Raw genomic sequence first — 16,164 nt, 5'->3', positions numbered from 1 at the left:
ATCTTGTCGCGGGAGACAGCGACAAAGCAAAAAAAAAAAAAAAAAAAGTCAGTTTCAACCAAAAACTAATTTTTTGGTTCTTTTAGAAGTCTGTATATATCTGCTATTCATCTACAATTTGCATGAAAAATTCAATAGAAAAGTCACTAAATCCTTCATTCATTACACTGCTATGTGCAAACTTACATATACTTAAAACTGTAAACAAGTAGACTTGCAGTCTGAACATCCAAGGTCCAAATGCTTGTACACCTAAAATTCCCATTCGTATATATATTCATTCATAATTTTCCCAGAACCCCTTTCTAAGAAAGGTTCCTAATGTTACCCAGGTCCTCCTGTCCTGAAGGCTCCTGCAGCTCAAGGCACATAAGTTTCTGAAGGTTGCTGCTGTTTTTCATACAATCCCACAGTCCAAGCTAGTTCTTCATTACTGTCCTCCTAGTCTGAATTCAAGATGGTAGTGGTCTTGCTTTTCTAACTTACTTTTGTTATTTCTCTAGCAGAGGTGATTTGCTTCATAAAATTCGAAGCACATTTCAACTGACCTACGGTAAGTCTCATGTACTTCATTAATTTTTCCTATCTAAATCAATCAGTGTTACTTTATTCTAGTCTCTAGGCTAAAGGTAATTTTCCATCTATATCCATCATTGCTACCTTAATATGTTCTTCTCTCATAATAATCTCAATATGAAAATGAATATAACCTCCTCCAAAGATTTCATTCCAGCACTATGCAACATGATCACAGATAAGCTCAAGAACTCAATAATGGAATTTATTCAAGTACTTTGAATGATATCTAGTTAGGCACCTGTTGACATGGCAGTCCAGTTCCTAGTGCCAGAACCTTGATCCATATCTGAACAATGCACCTCATAATCAGGACTGAGATTTAGAGCCTAAATACCAAGTTCTGGATCTACATCTGGATCCTGCACCTTGGACTCCACGTCTACTCAACCTTTCAGTTTTTTTGTTTTTTTTTTCTACACAGAGAAGCATCTAATCAAGCATCCAGTTTCAACAGCTTATTTGACAGAAACATAATGTACTTTCTTAATGAAGAAGAGGTGATGATACTGACAATAACAGCTTACTTTAAATTCTTGCCAGAGTGAATCAATTGTCTTGGCTTCTTCTACATATTCAAAATGGTAAACTGATTAAGTCCTCATGGAGATGCAGCTCATAGAAAAACACAAACAAAAATGCCTTCAAAGTGGGAGCCATTGGATTCAAACTCAATCTCTTAACTGGATCCGTTCTTCAGCCTCTGAAGCCTTTTTCTGAAAATGTAAAAGTGGGAAACATTCTTCAATGTTTTAACTCTTGTGAACAGATTTTCTTGCCTACAAAAAGGACACACGACTTCAGGTTTATTGATCAACCTACAAAAATAGACCAGCACAGAAAATTATGGACTTCCTGGAGGCTTCTCTTATTCACATGGAGGACAATGAAAAATTAAAATTTAGTCTCAGATAATTTGCAGTACCATTCAGTGTTTGAGAAGCTATATTATGAACAATCTTGAGATAATCAACACATGGAACTTCACTCTTAAAAGTGATCCTCTTAGGGACTGGCCTAGTAATTGAATCCAGCTCTCTCAATACAGGTGATAAAGATAATATAAACCACCATATGTGACAACCTTGCTTATTGAGCTATCTTCCACTGTGCCTCAGATGCAAGTACCTTCCTCTGAACTAATGGGTGTAGATTTACAACTGTAGAGAAAAGGCCACTCCATAGCAACTTAATCCGAACAACTCCAGGTGCAGACCTGTCAAAGGATGCCAATCTTTTCAATGTCCACCTTCCCTAATGATGTCAGTGAGTCAGTTACTCCAATAATCATACACAAAATGGAATATATATATGTTGCTCACTAACCCAGCCCTCCTACGAAGAAAACTCCAAAGAATAGTTCCCACAAAAGTATGAAAAGAGTAACTATTCATCAGCCCTTTCATGACAATCTCAAATTTTCCTGTAAACAAGGTAAAGTGCAAGCTTACAGGGGATGTGAAAACTTCTACAATCATGGGGAACCCCCCTCAGAAGACTCTGGGAACAAGAGATTGCTCATTTCCAGTTGTGGGTGGACTAGAACATTTGGCAGGCCTACCTAAAAAGTCAAAGGGTAGAGAAGATTCTCTAAACATATACAATCACCAATCACAAAAGTTGCCTCTGATGCATTAAATATAGGTCAGGGTGACCTACTTCACTGATCAACAAAGATTTTGTCCCATGGAAAAAAAATATCTGCTTGTATTTTTGCACAGTGGCAGTTGAGGGAATAATTGGTATACATGGGGTGTTCAGTGTTGTAAATGGAAATGGTGAAGAGCTTGTAGATTTATGTGCTGAAAAAGGACTGGTGATTGGGAATACCTGGTTTAAAAAGCGAGATATACATAAGTATATGTATGTAAGTAGGAGAGATGGCCAGAGAGCGTTATTGGATGACGTGTTAATTGACAGGCGCGTGAAAGAGAGACTTTTGGATGTTAATGTGCTGAGAGGTGCAACTGGAGGGATGTCTGATCATTATCTTGTGGAGGCTAAGGTGAAGATTTGTATGGGTTTTCAGAAAAGAAGAGTGAATGTTGGGGTGAAGAGGGTGGTGAGAGTAAGTGAACTTGGGAAGGAGACTTGTGTGAGGAAGTACCAGGAGAGACTGAGTACAGAATGGAAAAAGGTGAGAACAATGGAAGTAAGGGGAGTGGGGGAGGAATGGGATGTATTTAGGGAATCAGTGATGGAGTGCGCAAAAGATGCTTGTGGCATGAGAAGAGTGGGAGGTGGGTTGATTAGAAAGGGTAGTGAGTGGTGGGATGAAGAAGTAAGATTATTAGTGAAAGAGAAGAGAGAGGCATTTGGACGATTTTTGCAGGGAAAAAATGAAATTGAGTGGGAGATGTATAAAAGAAAGAGACAGGAGGTCAAGAGAAAGGTGCAAGAGGTGAAAAAAAGGGCAAATGAGAGTTGGGGTGAGAGAGTATCATTAAATTCTAGGGAGAATAAAAAGATGTTCTGGAAGGAGGTAAATAAAGTGCGCAAGACAAGGGAGCAAATGGGAACTTCAGTGAAGGGTGCAAATGGGGAGGTGATAACAAGTAGTGGTGATGTGAGAAGATGGAGTGAGTATTTTGAAGGTTTGCTGAATGTGTTTGATGATAGAGTGGCAGATATAGGGTGTTTTGGTCAAGGTGGTGTGCAAAGTGAGAGGGTTAGGGAAAATGATTTGGTAAACAGAGAAGAGGTAGTAAAAGCTTTGCGGAAGATGAAAGCCGGCAAGGCAGCAGGTTTGGATGGTATTGCAGTGGAATTTATTAAAAAAGGGGGTGACTGTATTATTGACTGGTTGGTAAGGTTATTTAATGTATGTATGACTCATGGTGAGGTGCCTGAGGATTGGCGGAATGCGTGCATAGTGCCATTGTACAAAGACAAAGGGGATAAGAGTGAGTGCTCAAATTACAGAGGTATAAGTTTGTTGAGTATTCCTGGTAAATTATATGGGAGGGTATTGATTGAGAGGGTGAAGGCATGTACAGAGCATCAGATTGGGGAAGAGCAGTGTGGTTTCAGAAGTGGTAGAGGATGTGTGGATCAGGTGTTTGCTTTGAAGAATGTATGTGAGAAATACTTAGAAAAGCAAATGGATTTGTATGTAGCATTTATGGATCTGGAGAAGGCATATGATAGAGTTGATAGAGATGCTCTGTGGAAGGTACTTAGAATATATGGTGTGGGAGGCAAGTTGTTAGAAGCAGTGAAAAGTTTTTATCGAGGATGTAAGGCATGTGTATGTGTAGGAAGAGAGGAAAGTGATTGGTTCTCAGTAAATGTAGGTTGCGGCAGGGGTGTGTGATGTCTCCATGGTTGTTTAATTTGTTTATGGATGGGGTTGTTAGGGAGGTAAATGCAAGAGTTTTGGAAAGAGGGGCAAGTATGAAGTCTGTTGGGGATGAGAGAGCTTGGGAAGTGAGTCAGTTGTTGTTCGCTGATGATACAGCGCTGGTGGCTGATTCATGTGAGAAACTGCAGAAGCTGGTGACTGAGTTTAGTAAAGTGTGTGAAAGAAGAAAGTTAAGAGTAAATGTGAATAAGAGCAAGGTTATTAGGTACAGTAGGGTTGAGGGTCAAGTCAATTGGGAGGTAAGTCTGAATGGAGAAAAACTGGAGGAAGTAAAGTGTTTTAGATATCTGGGAGTGGATCTGGCAGCGGATGGAACCATGGAAGCGGAAGTGGATCATGGGGTGGGGGAGGGGGCGAAAATCCTGGGTGCCTTGAAAAATGTGTGGAAGTCGAGAACATTATCTCGGAAAGCAAAAATGGGTATGTTTGAAGGAATAGTGGTTCCAACAATGTTGTATGGTTGCGAGGCGTGGGCTATGGATAGAGTTGTGCGCGGGAGGATGGATGTGCTGGAAATGAGATGTTTGAGGACAATGTGTGGTGTGAGGTGGTTTGATCGAGTAAGTAACGTAAGGGTAAAAGAGATGTGTGGAAATAAAAAGAGCGTGGTTGAGAGAGCAGAAGAGAGTGTTTTGAAATGGTTTGGGCACATGGAGAGAATGAGTGAGGAAAGATTGACCAAGAGGATATATGTGTCGGAGGTGGAGGGAACAAGGAGAAGTGGGAGACCAAATTGGAGGTGGAAAGATGGAGTGAAAAAGATTTTGTGTGATCGGGGCCTGAACATGCAGGAGGGTGAAAGGAGGGCAAGGAATAGAGTGAACTGGATCGATGTGGTATACCGGGGTTGACGTGCTGTCAGTGGATTGAATCAGGGCATGTGAAGCGTCTGGGGTAAACCATGGAAAGCTGTGTAGGTATGTATATTTGCGTGTGTGGACGTATGTATATACATGTGTATCTGGGTGGGTTGGGCCATTTCTTTCGTCTGTTTCCTTGCGCTACCTCGCAAACGCGGGAGACAGCAACAAAGCAAAAAAAAAAATTTGCACACTGAATAAAAATCTATTTTCAAAATTTTTCTATCACCCATGTTTTTTTGTGTTCCAGCAATCTTGCACATCATTATTTACAGTATGTATGTACCAGTACTCTACAGAGCATTTGGAACAAAAAGTTTAACAAACACAGTTATCTTCATTGTCTGTGAAGTGTAAGAGCTTCTTTGTGAAAACACATGCCTAGATGAATGAGTCACATGGACCTTCAGAAACGAGACTGGAAATGCTGGGGCATTTAAACAGTGCCCTTTCTGACTAGCAGTTCTCTTTCAGTTGCAGGCTAGAAAACTGTGTCTTTTTCACCTTTTTGACAGATTGTACTTTTGTGTATTCAAGTGCTGTGCAGATACTCCATCCACATTATAATACCGATAAACTATGTAGATATTCTGAATTCTTCCTGCTACATCTGTGGTGAATTGACATTCAAATTGCAAAAAATGTTCTGTCATACCTCTCATCAAAAAATGCTTTGAGCATTACTTGGGTTGTAAAGTGGGTGACCAGGATAAAAGTTGAGCCCCCATATTTGTTGTGCCACATATGTCAGGCTTCTCACAGCATGAACAAAAGGTTAACGCCATATGCCTTTTGCCATTCCTATGGTTTGGACAGAACCCAACGATCACTCTTCGGAATGCTATTTCTTCCTTACATATATAAATGGTATAACATCAAAATCCAAGCATACTGTTAAATATCCTAATTCACCATCTGCTATGAGGCCAGTATCTCACAGGCAGGAGAATTACCTATGCCAGAGCTTCCAAGAAACATGACACTGAGTGATGATGAGTCTGGTGATGAGAAGGTAGACCAAGTAGAGGACAACATGGGTCCAACATCTGAGGCAAGCCGTCCTTCAAGTGAACCACATCTGCTGAGTCAATGAGATCTTATGATCTCATCCGTGATTTAAATGTGTCTGAGAAGCCCAGAATTGCCCAGAATCAGTGATGCAAAAATCAAGGAGGGTAATTTTGTAGGACCACAGATCAGGGAACCGCTTCGAGATGAAAACTATAAAGAGCTAAATGAAGTTAAAAAACTGCATGGCTGTCATTTAAGAGAGTTTGCAAAGATTTTTTTGGGGAAAGATCAGAACACTACTGAGATGTTGTAAAAGATCTATTGACTTCATATAAAGCTCTGGGGTGCAATATGAGTCTAAAAATTCACCTTTTGGACTCACACTTAGACTTTTTCTTGGAAAACCTTGGGGCAGTCAGTGATAAGGATGTCGAAAGATTTCTCCAGGATATTTTGGACATGAAAAAGTGGTACCAAGGAAAGTGAAGCCCCTCTATATTGGCAGGTTACTACTGGACACTTAAGAGGATGTTCCTGAGGCCAAATATAGCCAAAAATTGTACAGTTCTACATTTTAGAAGTAAGTTTTTTAAGTGTAATACTAGCCTTATCTATGAATGAGTAATATTCAATCACTGTAATATTCAATTGCTCTGTCACTTAAAAACTATGCCTGATAGAAAAATTCTTAAAACAGATTCGAATTCAGTGTAAAAAGTACTATAAGTTCCATCTATTTTAGTTTGTGGGAAGATAAAAATCAAAATTTTGCTGACCAGTGCTTTTAGTGGAATGCTGACCAGTGCCTTTCATGGGATGCTGATCTGCTCATCACTTTACATTAGCATAAGACATCATTAGGTGTAAAATGGTTAAATCCCACAATAATTTGACCAATATAATTAAGGTTGTTACTTGTCACTCATTATATCTAAAGTAAATTTTGCACTACTGTCACTATGTGGTAAAACAGCATTTTGAACTTTTTCCATTAATCAGTAAAAGCAATCATATCCATAATATAAGTCTCGGGACTTCTGTCAGAGTAAAAACTTGCACTCTTCCCCCCTTTCTTTAAAACATTAGCATGCTATCAGCTCTGTAATATCTCAACCGAGTATTTTCAACCAGAGGTGCCTAAATTCAATAATCTGTCTATCATCAACACTGCTATTGTTATCATTACTATTATTATTATTATCATTATCATTATTATTATTATTATTATTAGTATCATTATTATCATTATTATATCTATTATCATTATTATTATTATCATTGTTATTATCATCATTATTATTATCATTATTATTATTACTATTATCACTATTATCTGTGAGTTACTTTCCAAAGAAAAAATCCTTCTATGGCATTAGTAGACAAGTTTCAGTGTCCTATTAAAGAATCAGAGATAAAGAAATTGATTAGGTCTCTCATCACTGTTATAAAATGATTTGACCTTAAACTTTTCTTATGTTTTTCAAACCAATCAAGTCCAATTCTGCCATGACCTCATTATAACATAATCACAGTTGTGTCCAAAGTATGTAACCCTCTTAGTTAAAGCAATAAATAATGACTCAAATTCAGACTCTTGAAATGAGGATTTCTCTTTCCAATAAAACAATTTAGTTCAGCAGTATGGTATGGTGAACAAAAATCAATCTTCAGCTGAACACAACAGAGGCTATTACTCCAAGCAGGAAAAGCAGGCTTTGAACTAGAGTGAAAGACTTTCTCTGCCCTGAAAGAACAGCTAGAATGATGGCGACAGAAAGGACCTTCCTCCTCAAGTGTGTTTGCAAATAGTGAATCTGACTCTTAGGACAGGTGAAAGACTGGTAGGACAATTCACTGCATGCAAAAAGGGTTGGGTATAGGATTAGCTTCTCAAAACTGAAGCACGCTTCTGAGGGCTGCATGGCTCTGTGCTGGCTATATTTTCATCAAGTGTTTTGGAGGCCATAGTCCAGTTTCAGCCTTTCTGTTAGCTAAAAGAACCTTTTGAGGAAGGTTATCCTCTCAGGGCATAAGAATATAGCATCACCCATTTGATAATGGAGATAAAAAAAAAATAATCATCATTTACTGCCCAATCTAGATTAAAAAGTAGTTATGATATATTCAAAAAAGTTGCACCAAATTTTTGCAGAATGACCTAAATTTTCCTAAAACATGAAAAATTTTAGAAGAAAACCTTACAAAATTTAAATGTATAACAAAGAAACACTAAAAAGTCATTTCTCTTTCAAATACAAAGAGAATAACCTTCAAAAGTATATCCATAGTCAAGATACACATTCGAAATATATCCTGGATTCATAGAAAAGAGCCATACGGAACTTACAAAGTAAAAAGAAGTCAGCTTTGAACCTCTGAAAAGCATGTCTTCTGGCTGAATTTTCTTGCCCTTACCTTTCATGTAGCTGTCTCACAAGCTGTCAGGTTATTGGAGGTAACTAATTATGCCACAGTCATGGTTGATGCACAAAAAGGATGTAACTATAATGTCTCCAAAGGGCAGTCTATCATTTCTTGGCATATCTACCCAAGATTTAAAATCAAATCCCTAATCTATCCAAGATTTAAAATCAAATCCCTGATTTATCTAAGCTTTAAAATCAAATCCCTCATAAGTCTTTCAAAAACAAAATATGTACCATTTAAAGATACTGTTGCAGAGCTAATACTGCTAATCTGTTGTTAGAATAAATAGCTAGATACCTGTATCTAAAAATGCAGCGCAGGAAATGCCACTTGAAATACACAAGCAAATTAGTTATTAATGCAGCAGAAATATCACAGGTATGTGATTTACAATAAAAAATTCAGCAGTGCAAAATTAGCTTCATCAAAGTTATTCAATTAGAGATAAAAACTGTTACAGTAATCAAAAAGAAAAGAATTTAGCAAATTAATTAAAAGGATAATACTTATTCTGATCCATTTGTACTAAGTAGAATTCAATGTGTTCATTTAACCCATGCATGATATAATGATTCTCAGTGAAATTAGTAAGATAAGAAGTATGAGATAAAATATGGGAAAGCTAACAGAAAAGAATGATTAAGAGAAAGAGAGAGGAAGGAAAGGGAATACCAAGAGGGATTCAACTAGAGATAAATAGAAACAAAAATCCTTCTTCTAAATGAATGAGTTTTTAAACAAACTACACACTAGACCTTTTTATGAGATCTATGATTACTTATCCCCTGCTCTTGAACTCAATCTAGATGATGGTATTAAAAGCCAGATATCCATTGATATGTTTTTCACCTTATTTCCCATCTAATAAGAAGCTACATCTGAAACTGTAGGTATCTGTCCTTAAGGGGCATCTTCAGTCTTTTTACTCTTAATAAAGGATAAAGTATTTGAAAATATTTGACTTTTCTTTCTTAGGTACTGGAGTTTCAAAACAATGTGCTTTACTGGTGAAAATGCCAGTTATTTGAATTCTAGACTTTCAATAACTCACTTATGACCCTTGCTGGATTCACGAGTCTATGTTATGCTTCTTTTATCACTTACACCTAAGGAACTGTACAACTAAGTATAGTTCTTTACGATTATCTAACCCATGGTGATGTTCATGAAAGCCAACTTCCTGAACAGTTGAATCTGGCAAGAAGAACTAGCTTTCTTTACAGTCTGACAATAGCCAAACCTTAGACTATATTGTTGTCTTTTACAGTCTACCAGTACTGCTCCATGCTGACATAATAATTTCTTCTACATGAAATTCGGAATTATCAATATTATGCGTAGATTTCAAATTAATAATGTTAGATACAAGACAATTGCATCATAGTATCAACTAATTCCAGAAAAATTAGATGTTACAACAAAGAAAACAAGAAGTCTTTATATAAACTTTTATTGGATACTTCAACTATTCCTCTTTGTTGTTGCCACGTACTATGGAGGAGCTCATGATATTCTACTCTAAATATTAAGAGATGAACAAAGTTTTTTCTTCACAGGGCTGTCTTCAATGCAGGCATTCAAAATTTGGTATATTAATCTTCATCTACGAAGACCCAAATTACACGAACCTCAACAACTTGCACAGCATTAATCATGAAAGAGTCCTGTGGTGTCTGGTCAGTTTATGAACTATGCCATTTATGGGCTCCCTTGCTTTTTTCAATTTTTTTCTAAGGTTTCACAGACTAGTATGGATGGTCTGTCTCACCGTCTTTTAAACCCTCTATACACTAAGGTGTGCACCTTCAAAAGCAGTACTCTTTAAAAGTAGGAAAAACTCTGATAAATGGAGACAATTTACCCTGTATATATATGTGGTATGGCACATCCCTTTTGCTTTCCAATGGCCACAACAGAATGGTAGCCCTCGTTAAACTGAAGGGTAAGAATGCGGAATTGGCGCAATGACAAAGTAGGGATAATAAAGGCACGGTGATGGCACATTGTTCCAGCACTGGAAGTGGGAACTTCAAATAATTTCAAATGATTTCTTCTGGACAACAGTAAAATAATTATTCAATTACTCCTGAAAGATGAATACTTGCAACTTCAGATGTGTGTCCATGCATCCCTGGAAAATACTTTCAACATTGTTAATTTCTTTCCTAGTTTTAAGGAAATAAATTTTACTTAAAACATTGCCCACAAGTTCTATATTGAAAAAAAAAATCCAAGTTACTATCCATGCTGTATATAGTGCTTAAATTTCAGAATTTAGTATTCAACTGAAGTAGTAGCTTTGTTCTTACAGTGTAGTATCTAATTACCATATGATATATTTCTAACTTAAAACTGCACCTAATGATAAACACGATAGTTGTAGTGTACATATCTAGGTACTACATAAATAGGTTAAACGTGATCTATCTAATATCAAATATCATAGTATATAATCTTCCAACCCCATGCTGTTTAGCTATAATTGCTGGGATCCCATAGATTACCTCAGGAACAGAGTGGTAAACGGCCAAAAGTTGTTCTGTGCTCTTAGGGGTTCGTGGGGAGGAATCTGAGGTGCCTGTGGTGGTGGTATTAGTCTCCGATGTAAGGGAATAGTTTGGTGCCCTCATATACAGGTAATGATGTACACGGCCTTCACGAAGGTCACCAGAGCTTGATGCCATGGAAGCCTGAGAAGGGCGCCTGGAGCCTCCTGCAGAGTAATTATAACTAGATCAACACAAATCAACAGATAATATGACAATGTTATTGGCATAGTGCAAACAGGAAGAAGCTGATGTCCATCTTGAAGGCGTACTGACTGACTGAATCTGCAAGGTAATAGTAATCATGAAGTATGCAGAAACAGGGAAATCATAAAGGGCCTGTTTTTTTTATCTATCCATTATTTAATGTTAACTAGTCTAAATCTACTTTATGTAAGTAGAATGTAAACAACACAGGATAGTGGAAATTTATATAGGGAATTTATTCTATAAATCCATTAATAAGAAAAAATTCATAATTCAGCACTATACAGGGTGCTAATAATAAAAAGCTCCAAAAAGCCACTGCATATACGAAAGCTACTGATAAAAGAAACTGAATAAAAGCCTATCTGGCGACTACAAATACTGAGTATTAATATCCTTGTACAGAAATAGGTTTAAAAATAATTCTGTACCTGTATTTTTCGAACAACTTATGCTTGCCATTGAGATCAAATAGCTATATCAAATAGGCAGGGGAATGTGAGCTTCTACATCATCTACTGCGTATCTAAATGTGCTAAGGGAATGTGGAGGACTATTTTCAGCCAAAGGGATTCAAAGTAAAAGTAAGATAGAGTGTACAAAATAAATGTTAACCTGAATGTACTAGAGGTCTGCAATAGAAAATCCATTCCATTAGTGAGCAGATCACTGCAAAAATGTACATAAAATTATCCTGAACTTAACTTCCATGAACAATGGTATATCTACAACAATCCTTTATTCATCCTAATCTTTTTTCAATAAATACTTGTTATGCATCAAGTTATTCTTACTATATGTATTTCAAGGTACAATAAAGAATAAATCTTTTGGTTCTATCCAGTGATATGGTAATGGAATGGATATCCACTAACTTCTTTTGAAGAATGAAAATTTCTAAATTGTACAGGGATATCTAATGCAGACCTCTAGAATGAACGGAGGCGGGGTCCCTAATGCACACGTAGTACCCAATTGGCTCTCCACGACCTTCTCCAACGACCATCCGTAGCGAAGCTTGTGAAGACCGCCTGGTGCCTGTGGGAGGACACGACGTAGTCAGGTAAACAGAGAGAACAGAATCAGCAGAAGATGAGAAGTTATGACACTGTGTTATCTCAAGAGTAGATGTGAGTATTTTTAACAAACAGGACTCTTTGATAAAGTCAAAATTAAGTTAGAAGTGACAACTGAAGTCTATGATGGATGAAAAATTAGAAGAGCAATGTATGACTGGGTTGGAGAATATGACTACTGACCTGAGAGGAGAGAAGTTAAAGTACAACAGAGGATGAGTATATTGTGAAAAGTAATTCATATCATTAGTCTAACAAATCAAATTTTCAAATACCTAAGAACTATGAGAGCTGAAAAAAAGTGTACATTAGATGTGAGTAAGGGTACAAGGTAGATGCTGAAGGTGAACATTAATATATAGTAAAGAAAGCCACTTGCACATGTCAGAAAATCACCCTAACAAATATAGGAAACTATAAAACATAAGCAGACTAACATGTGAGAACAACAACATCAGGAAAGTGAAGATATGTCTATCCATGGCCTCATCTCTTACATTAATGTTTTTCTTGCCTTGCACCACATTACCAGTGCACCCTACTTAATGGCATGGTCCACATTCTTATACTCTATATATCATTGAAACTGTATTGCCATTTATAATTTTTCACTCATTCTGAGTTTCAATATTCTTTCTAGTTCTTTTTAACCCTTTAAGGCATCACAATGCACAGGCATGACACTCACTTAGTTGTGTAGATGTTAATATTGCTATATACATAAAACTTGCTTATTACTGTCAGAATACTGGCACACACTTAGATACTGGCTCTGTAACCTTAGGAATATACTGTACTGTATTTCATTTACCATTTGCTGAGAAGTTTACCAAACAATTTTGTACAAACAGATACATGAGATACAGGATATATTCCTCTTTACTGAAATGAAAAGTTAATACAACAAATCACATACATTACTATAATAAACTATGACCAACATGGTCAGCTAACTAAGCATTCTCTCCTTTCTGTAATAACTCCATTCCAAATTACATTAAATGGATCAAGTGCATAACATTTGTAGGAATCAACTACAGAACAGGTACTAGTCCCAACCACAGTGGCATTTAAAATGAAAGAGATGCCAATTTCCTAAGGTAGAAATGACAGAAACGTATGGAAAAATGCATCAACAGAAGACTGTCATCCAATATGTAATAAGTCCTACAAGTATGAAATTTCAGCTACTTCTAAAGAACATACTAAACTTATGAAAGATTCATCATATAAAAATGAATGCTTATGAAAAGAATAAAACAGTAGAAAAGTCAGCATTAGAATGGAACACCTTTTAGCACCCCTTCTACATTCAAATGCTAAACTATTCTTTCAAAATAGCATCAATTTCCCTACTTCTGCATTTTTCATTGTTCATCCTTAATTGCTTCTTTCACTTTCCAGTTAATCTTCATTTACTATCCCTTTTGTGCATACCAGTCAAGTTAGGCTTTATCCTTTCAACAAACTCCTATTTCCTTGTGGGAAAAAAATGGAAATTGCCATTATTACACACAATTTTTCAGAAATTTTTTTGAGTGATTCTCCTGGGTCTTCAGCACATGGGGTGCATAGTCTGAAACTATTACTTATGAGTTTTCAGCATATGGGGTGCAAGATCTGAAACCATTATTTTTGAGGAAGTTTTAAAAAGTAATACGTTTCTCTGAATGTGGGTAAAGGTGTACATAAGGATGTGAAATGGGGTTTTGAGCATGAACATTTTTACCTTCTGCAGGGGTATCCTGTGAACAAGAGTGAGTTTGCATACCCAACAGGAACCAATGTAACCTAACTGATCCTTCTCCAGATGAGGTATACTCCCTTCAGCCAACATAACAGGTTCTTGTTAAGAAATCTCACCACACTCACACGTAGCTCACCTATCTGTGTATGACATTCATTCCTTAAGGCACTTCCTTGATCCCTACATCACTAAACCAGACCTCAGTTTTTCACTCCTATGCAGCAGCAGCTTATGACGATGAACATAAGAAATGTAAGAAGGTAGAGCATGACAAAGGAGGATTACTCATGACTGCTTTACAAAAGAAAGAGATTTTCAATCTTCAAAAATCTATATGCAATCTATATGTAGAGTCTTACTCTTGTTCACAAAATGATCCAGCTAATGGAAAAGAAATCATAAGATTGCTTAGGATACAGAGAAGAAAGAAACAAATATATGTGAGGGAAAACTGTCCATAGGTATCATTCTAAAATCATGGTACTTTCCACAGAATACTACCCATTTAAGCTACTGCCTTTTCTGCAAGCATCATAATGTATTCCACACAAATGGTCATAACATACATATTAGTGCATTTGAACACCTTTTTTATTGTTACTTCTTAATTACTCTGTCCTTTCACTTTGCCAGAGGCTTCTTTCTATTTAGCTCACTCTAATGCATTCTTTCAGAATCTTCCTCTAAATTCATTCTCAGCATACTTTAACACAAGTGCATTTCTGTCATCTGTCATGTACTTGAATATCCACTCCTATCATGATAAAGATAGACTATCCTAAATCTAGTAGCCTGAAAACCAGAAAGTTCCTGAAACTGGCTATTCTAGATAATGCCCCATTAGCTTGGAGAAATTCTGGTTACTGATGCATACTTCCAACTTGACATTACTGAAAAGTATATCAAAAATTACTATACAACAGGTAATTGAATAACGAGGAAAAATCTTTTCATAGGCTCCTTGTCTTTTGTACTCCAGTTTGTGAGGTGTGGTGAGTTGTTTTACTACATGCAGTCTCATTTCAAGCCTACCCTTCAGATGTCAAGGCTTCTCTGTCTCTGTGGTATTGGTGGAATAAGTCTGGCCCACAAACTACATGCAGTCTTATTTCAAGCCTACCCTTCAGTTGTCAAGTCTTCTCTGTCTCTGTGGTATTGGTGGAATAAGTCTGGCCCACAATCATCCACTCATTCTTCATATATTTTGTATACCCATTCTTCATATATTTTGTACACAATCATTTTGAAGCATTCTGTTCCACAAAACCTTATGAGCTTGACCTTTGACCTCTGACCAATAAAACTATACAAATAGTTGGACCTTTTTCAGATTATCTGTGGTATATTTCTTGGAAAGAATCTTTTTTAACAATATAGTATATGAGACCTTGTGACCTTAACTTTTGGCACTGGCTTCAAAACCTAATCAAGTGTAAACCCCTGTGTATAGTATTGTAGCATAAGTTTGGTCGACATACAAACACGATATATCATGGACACAATATTAGAACGAATGTAAGCACAGACACATGGACAAGAGCAAACCAATATGCCCCTCTGCTTTGTGGCATGGGACAAAATAAAGCGAACTTCCCAATCTATTTCTATGATTCATTATGTCCAGCATTTACTGTACATTAGTCCACTCAAAAATCAGTTCCAGGCACTTCACTGCACATTTATAAAATATTCAGATATAAAAAGTTGAGAAAAAATTTGTATTACATCTTCTTCATATATCATCACATATCAGTACTTCTACAACTGAAATGCATGTCATCATCATGTATTTTTGCATAGGCTGTATCATTTTCCTAGTACAGTCTTTTCCATGATATGCAAAATCTTTGCATAGGAAAATAATTTCAAATCACATATGTGAACTTGAATATTAGTTTTCTTGGTACAGTATTCAGTCATCCTCGCAGCCTTTACTTTTCCTGTTTCATGCAAATATTTCATATATATGGAAGTCATATGTTGTTGTGTGAATGGTGTCTCACCTGGGCGAAGGCCTTGGATAGAACTGTACGAGGGCCTCCTGGATGAGGATGCAGATTTGGTAGAACGCAAAGAATGGTGTCTAGCCCTTGCTGGGCTGCTGCTGGTGGACGCATTAGCAGCCAGAGCAAAGGCAGCATACGTTTCTGGAGGAGAGATACTCCTGGTATTTTTTCTAAACAATACAAAATAGAGTGAAATATAAGTCACTGTACTTCAGGTACTATTCTATGCAGTCAATAATATGATTAAAAAGCATAATGGGTCTTGTACAATACCAGACAAACTGACTGGCATGAAAACAAATGCAAAAAATCACTAATATTTCTATTTTGATGGTTTAATTTTGTTG

General features: G+C 36.8%; 1 protein-coding gene across 5 annotated transcripts in view; it reads right to left on the bottom strand.

Annotated features, from left to right (window-relative positions):
* LOC139762714 (uncharacterized) overlaps positions 1-16,164 on the bottom strand; it is an 80,364-nt gene that overhangs the window by 27,257 nt on the left and 36,943 nt on the right. For 2 of the 5 annotated variants that reach the window (XM_071687733.1, XM_071687735.1), the window contains exons 5-7: positions 15,815-15,958; positions 11,916-12,026; positions 10,740-10,948 (exon numbers count right to left, since the gene is read on the bottom strand). In XM_071687733.1, the coding sequence (XP_071543834.1) occupies positions 10,740-10,948; positions 11,916-12,026; positions 15,815-15,958 (464 nt within the window). Of the gene's footprint in view, positions 1-820; positions 1,293-10,739; positions 10,949-11,915; positions 12,027-15,814; positions 15,959-16,164 lie in introns of those variants that run through there. The other 3 variants (XM_071687737.1, XM_071687734.1, XM_071687736.1) reach the window with 3 other exon arrangements.

This window comes from Panulirus ornatus, chromosome 44 (assembly GCF_036320965.1).
Source record: "Panulirus ornatus isolate Po-2019 chromosome 44, ASM3632096v1, whole genome shotgun sequence".
Lineage (NCBI taxonomy): Eukaryota > Metazoa > Arthropoda > Malacostraca > Decapoda > Palinuridae > Panulirus > Panulirus ornatus.
The sequence above is the reverse complement of the archived record's forward strand: the minus strand, read 5'-3'. Positions and strand labels throughout refer to the sequence as shown.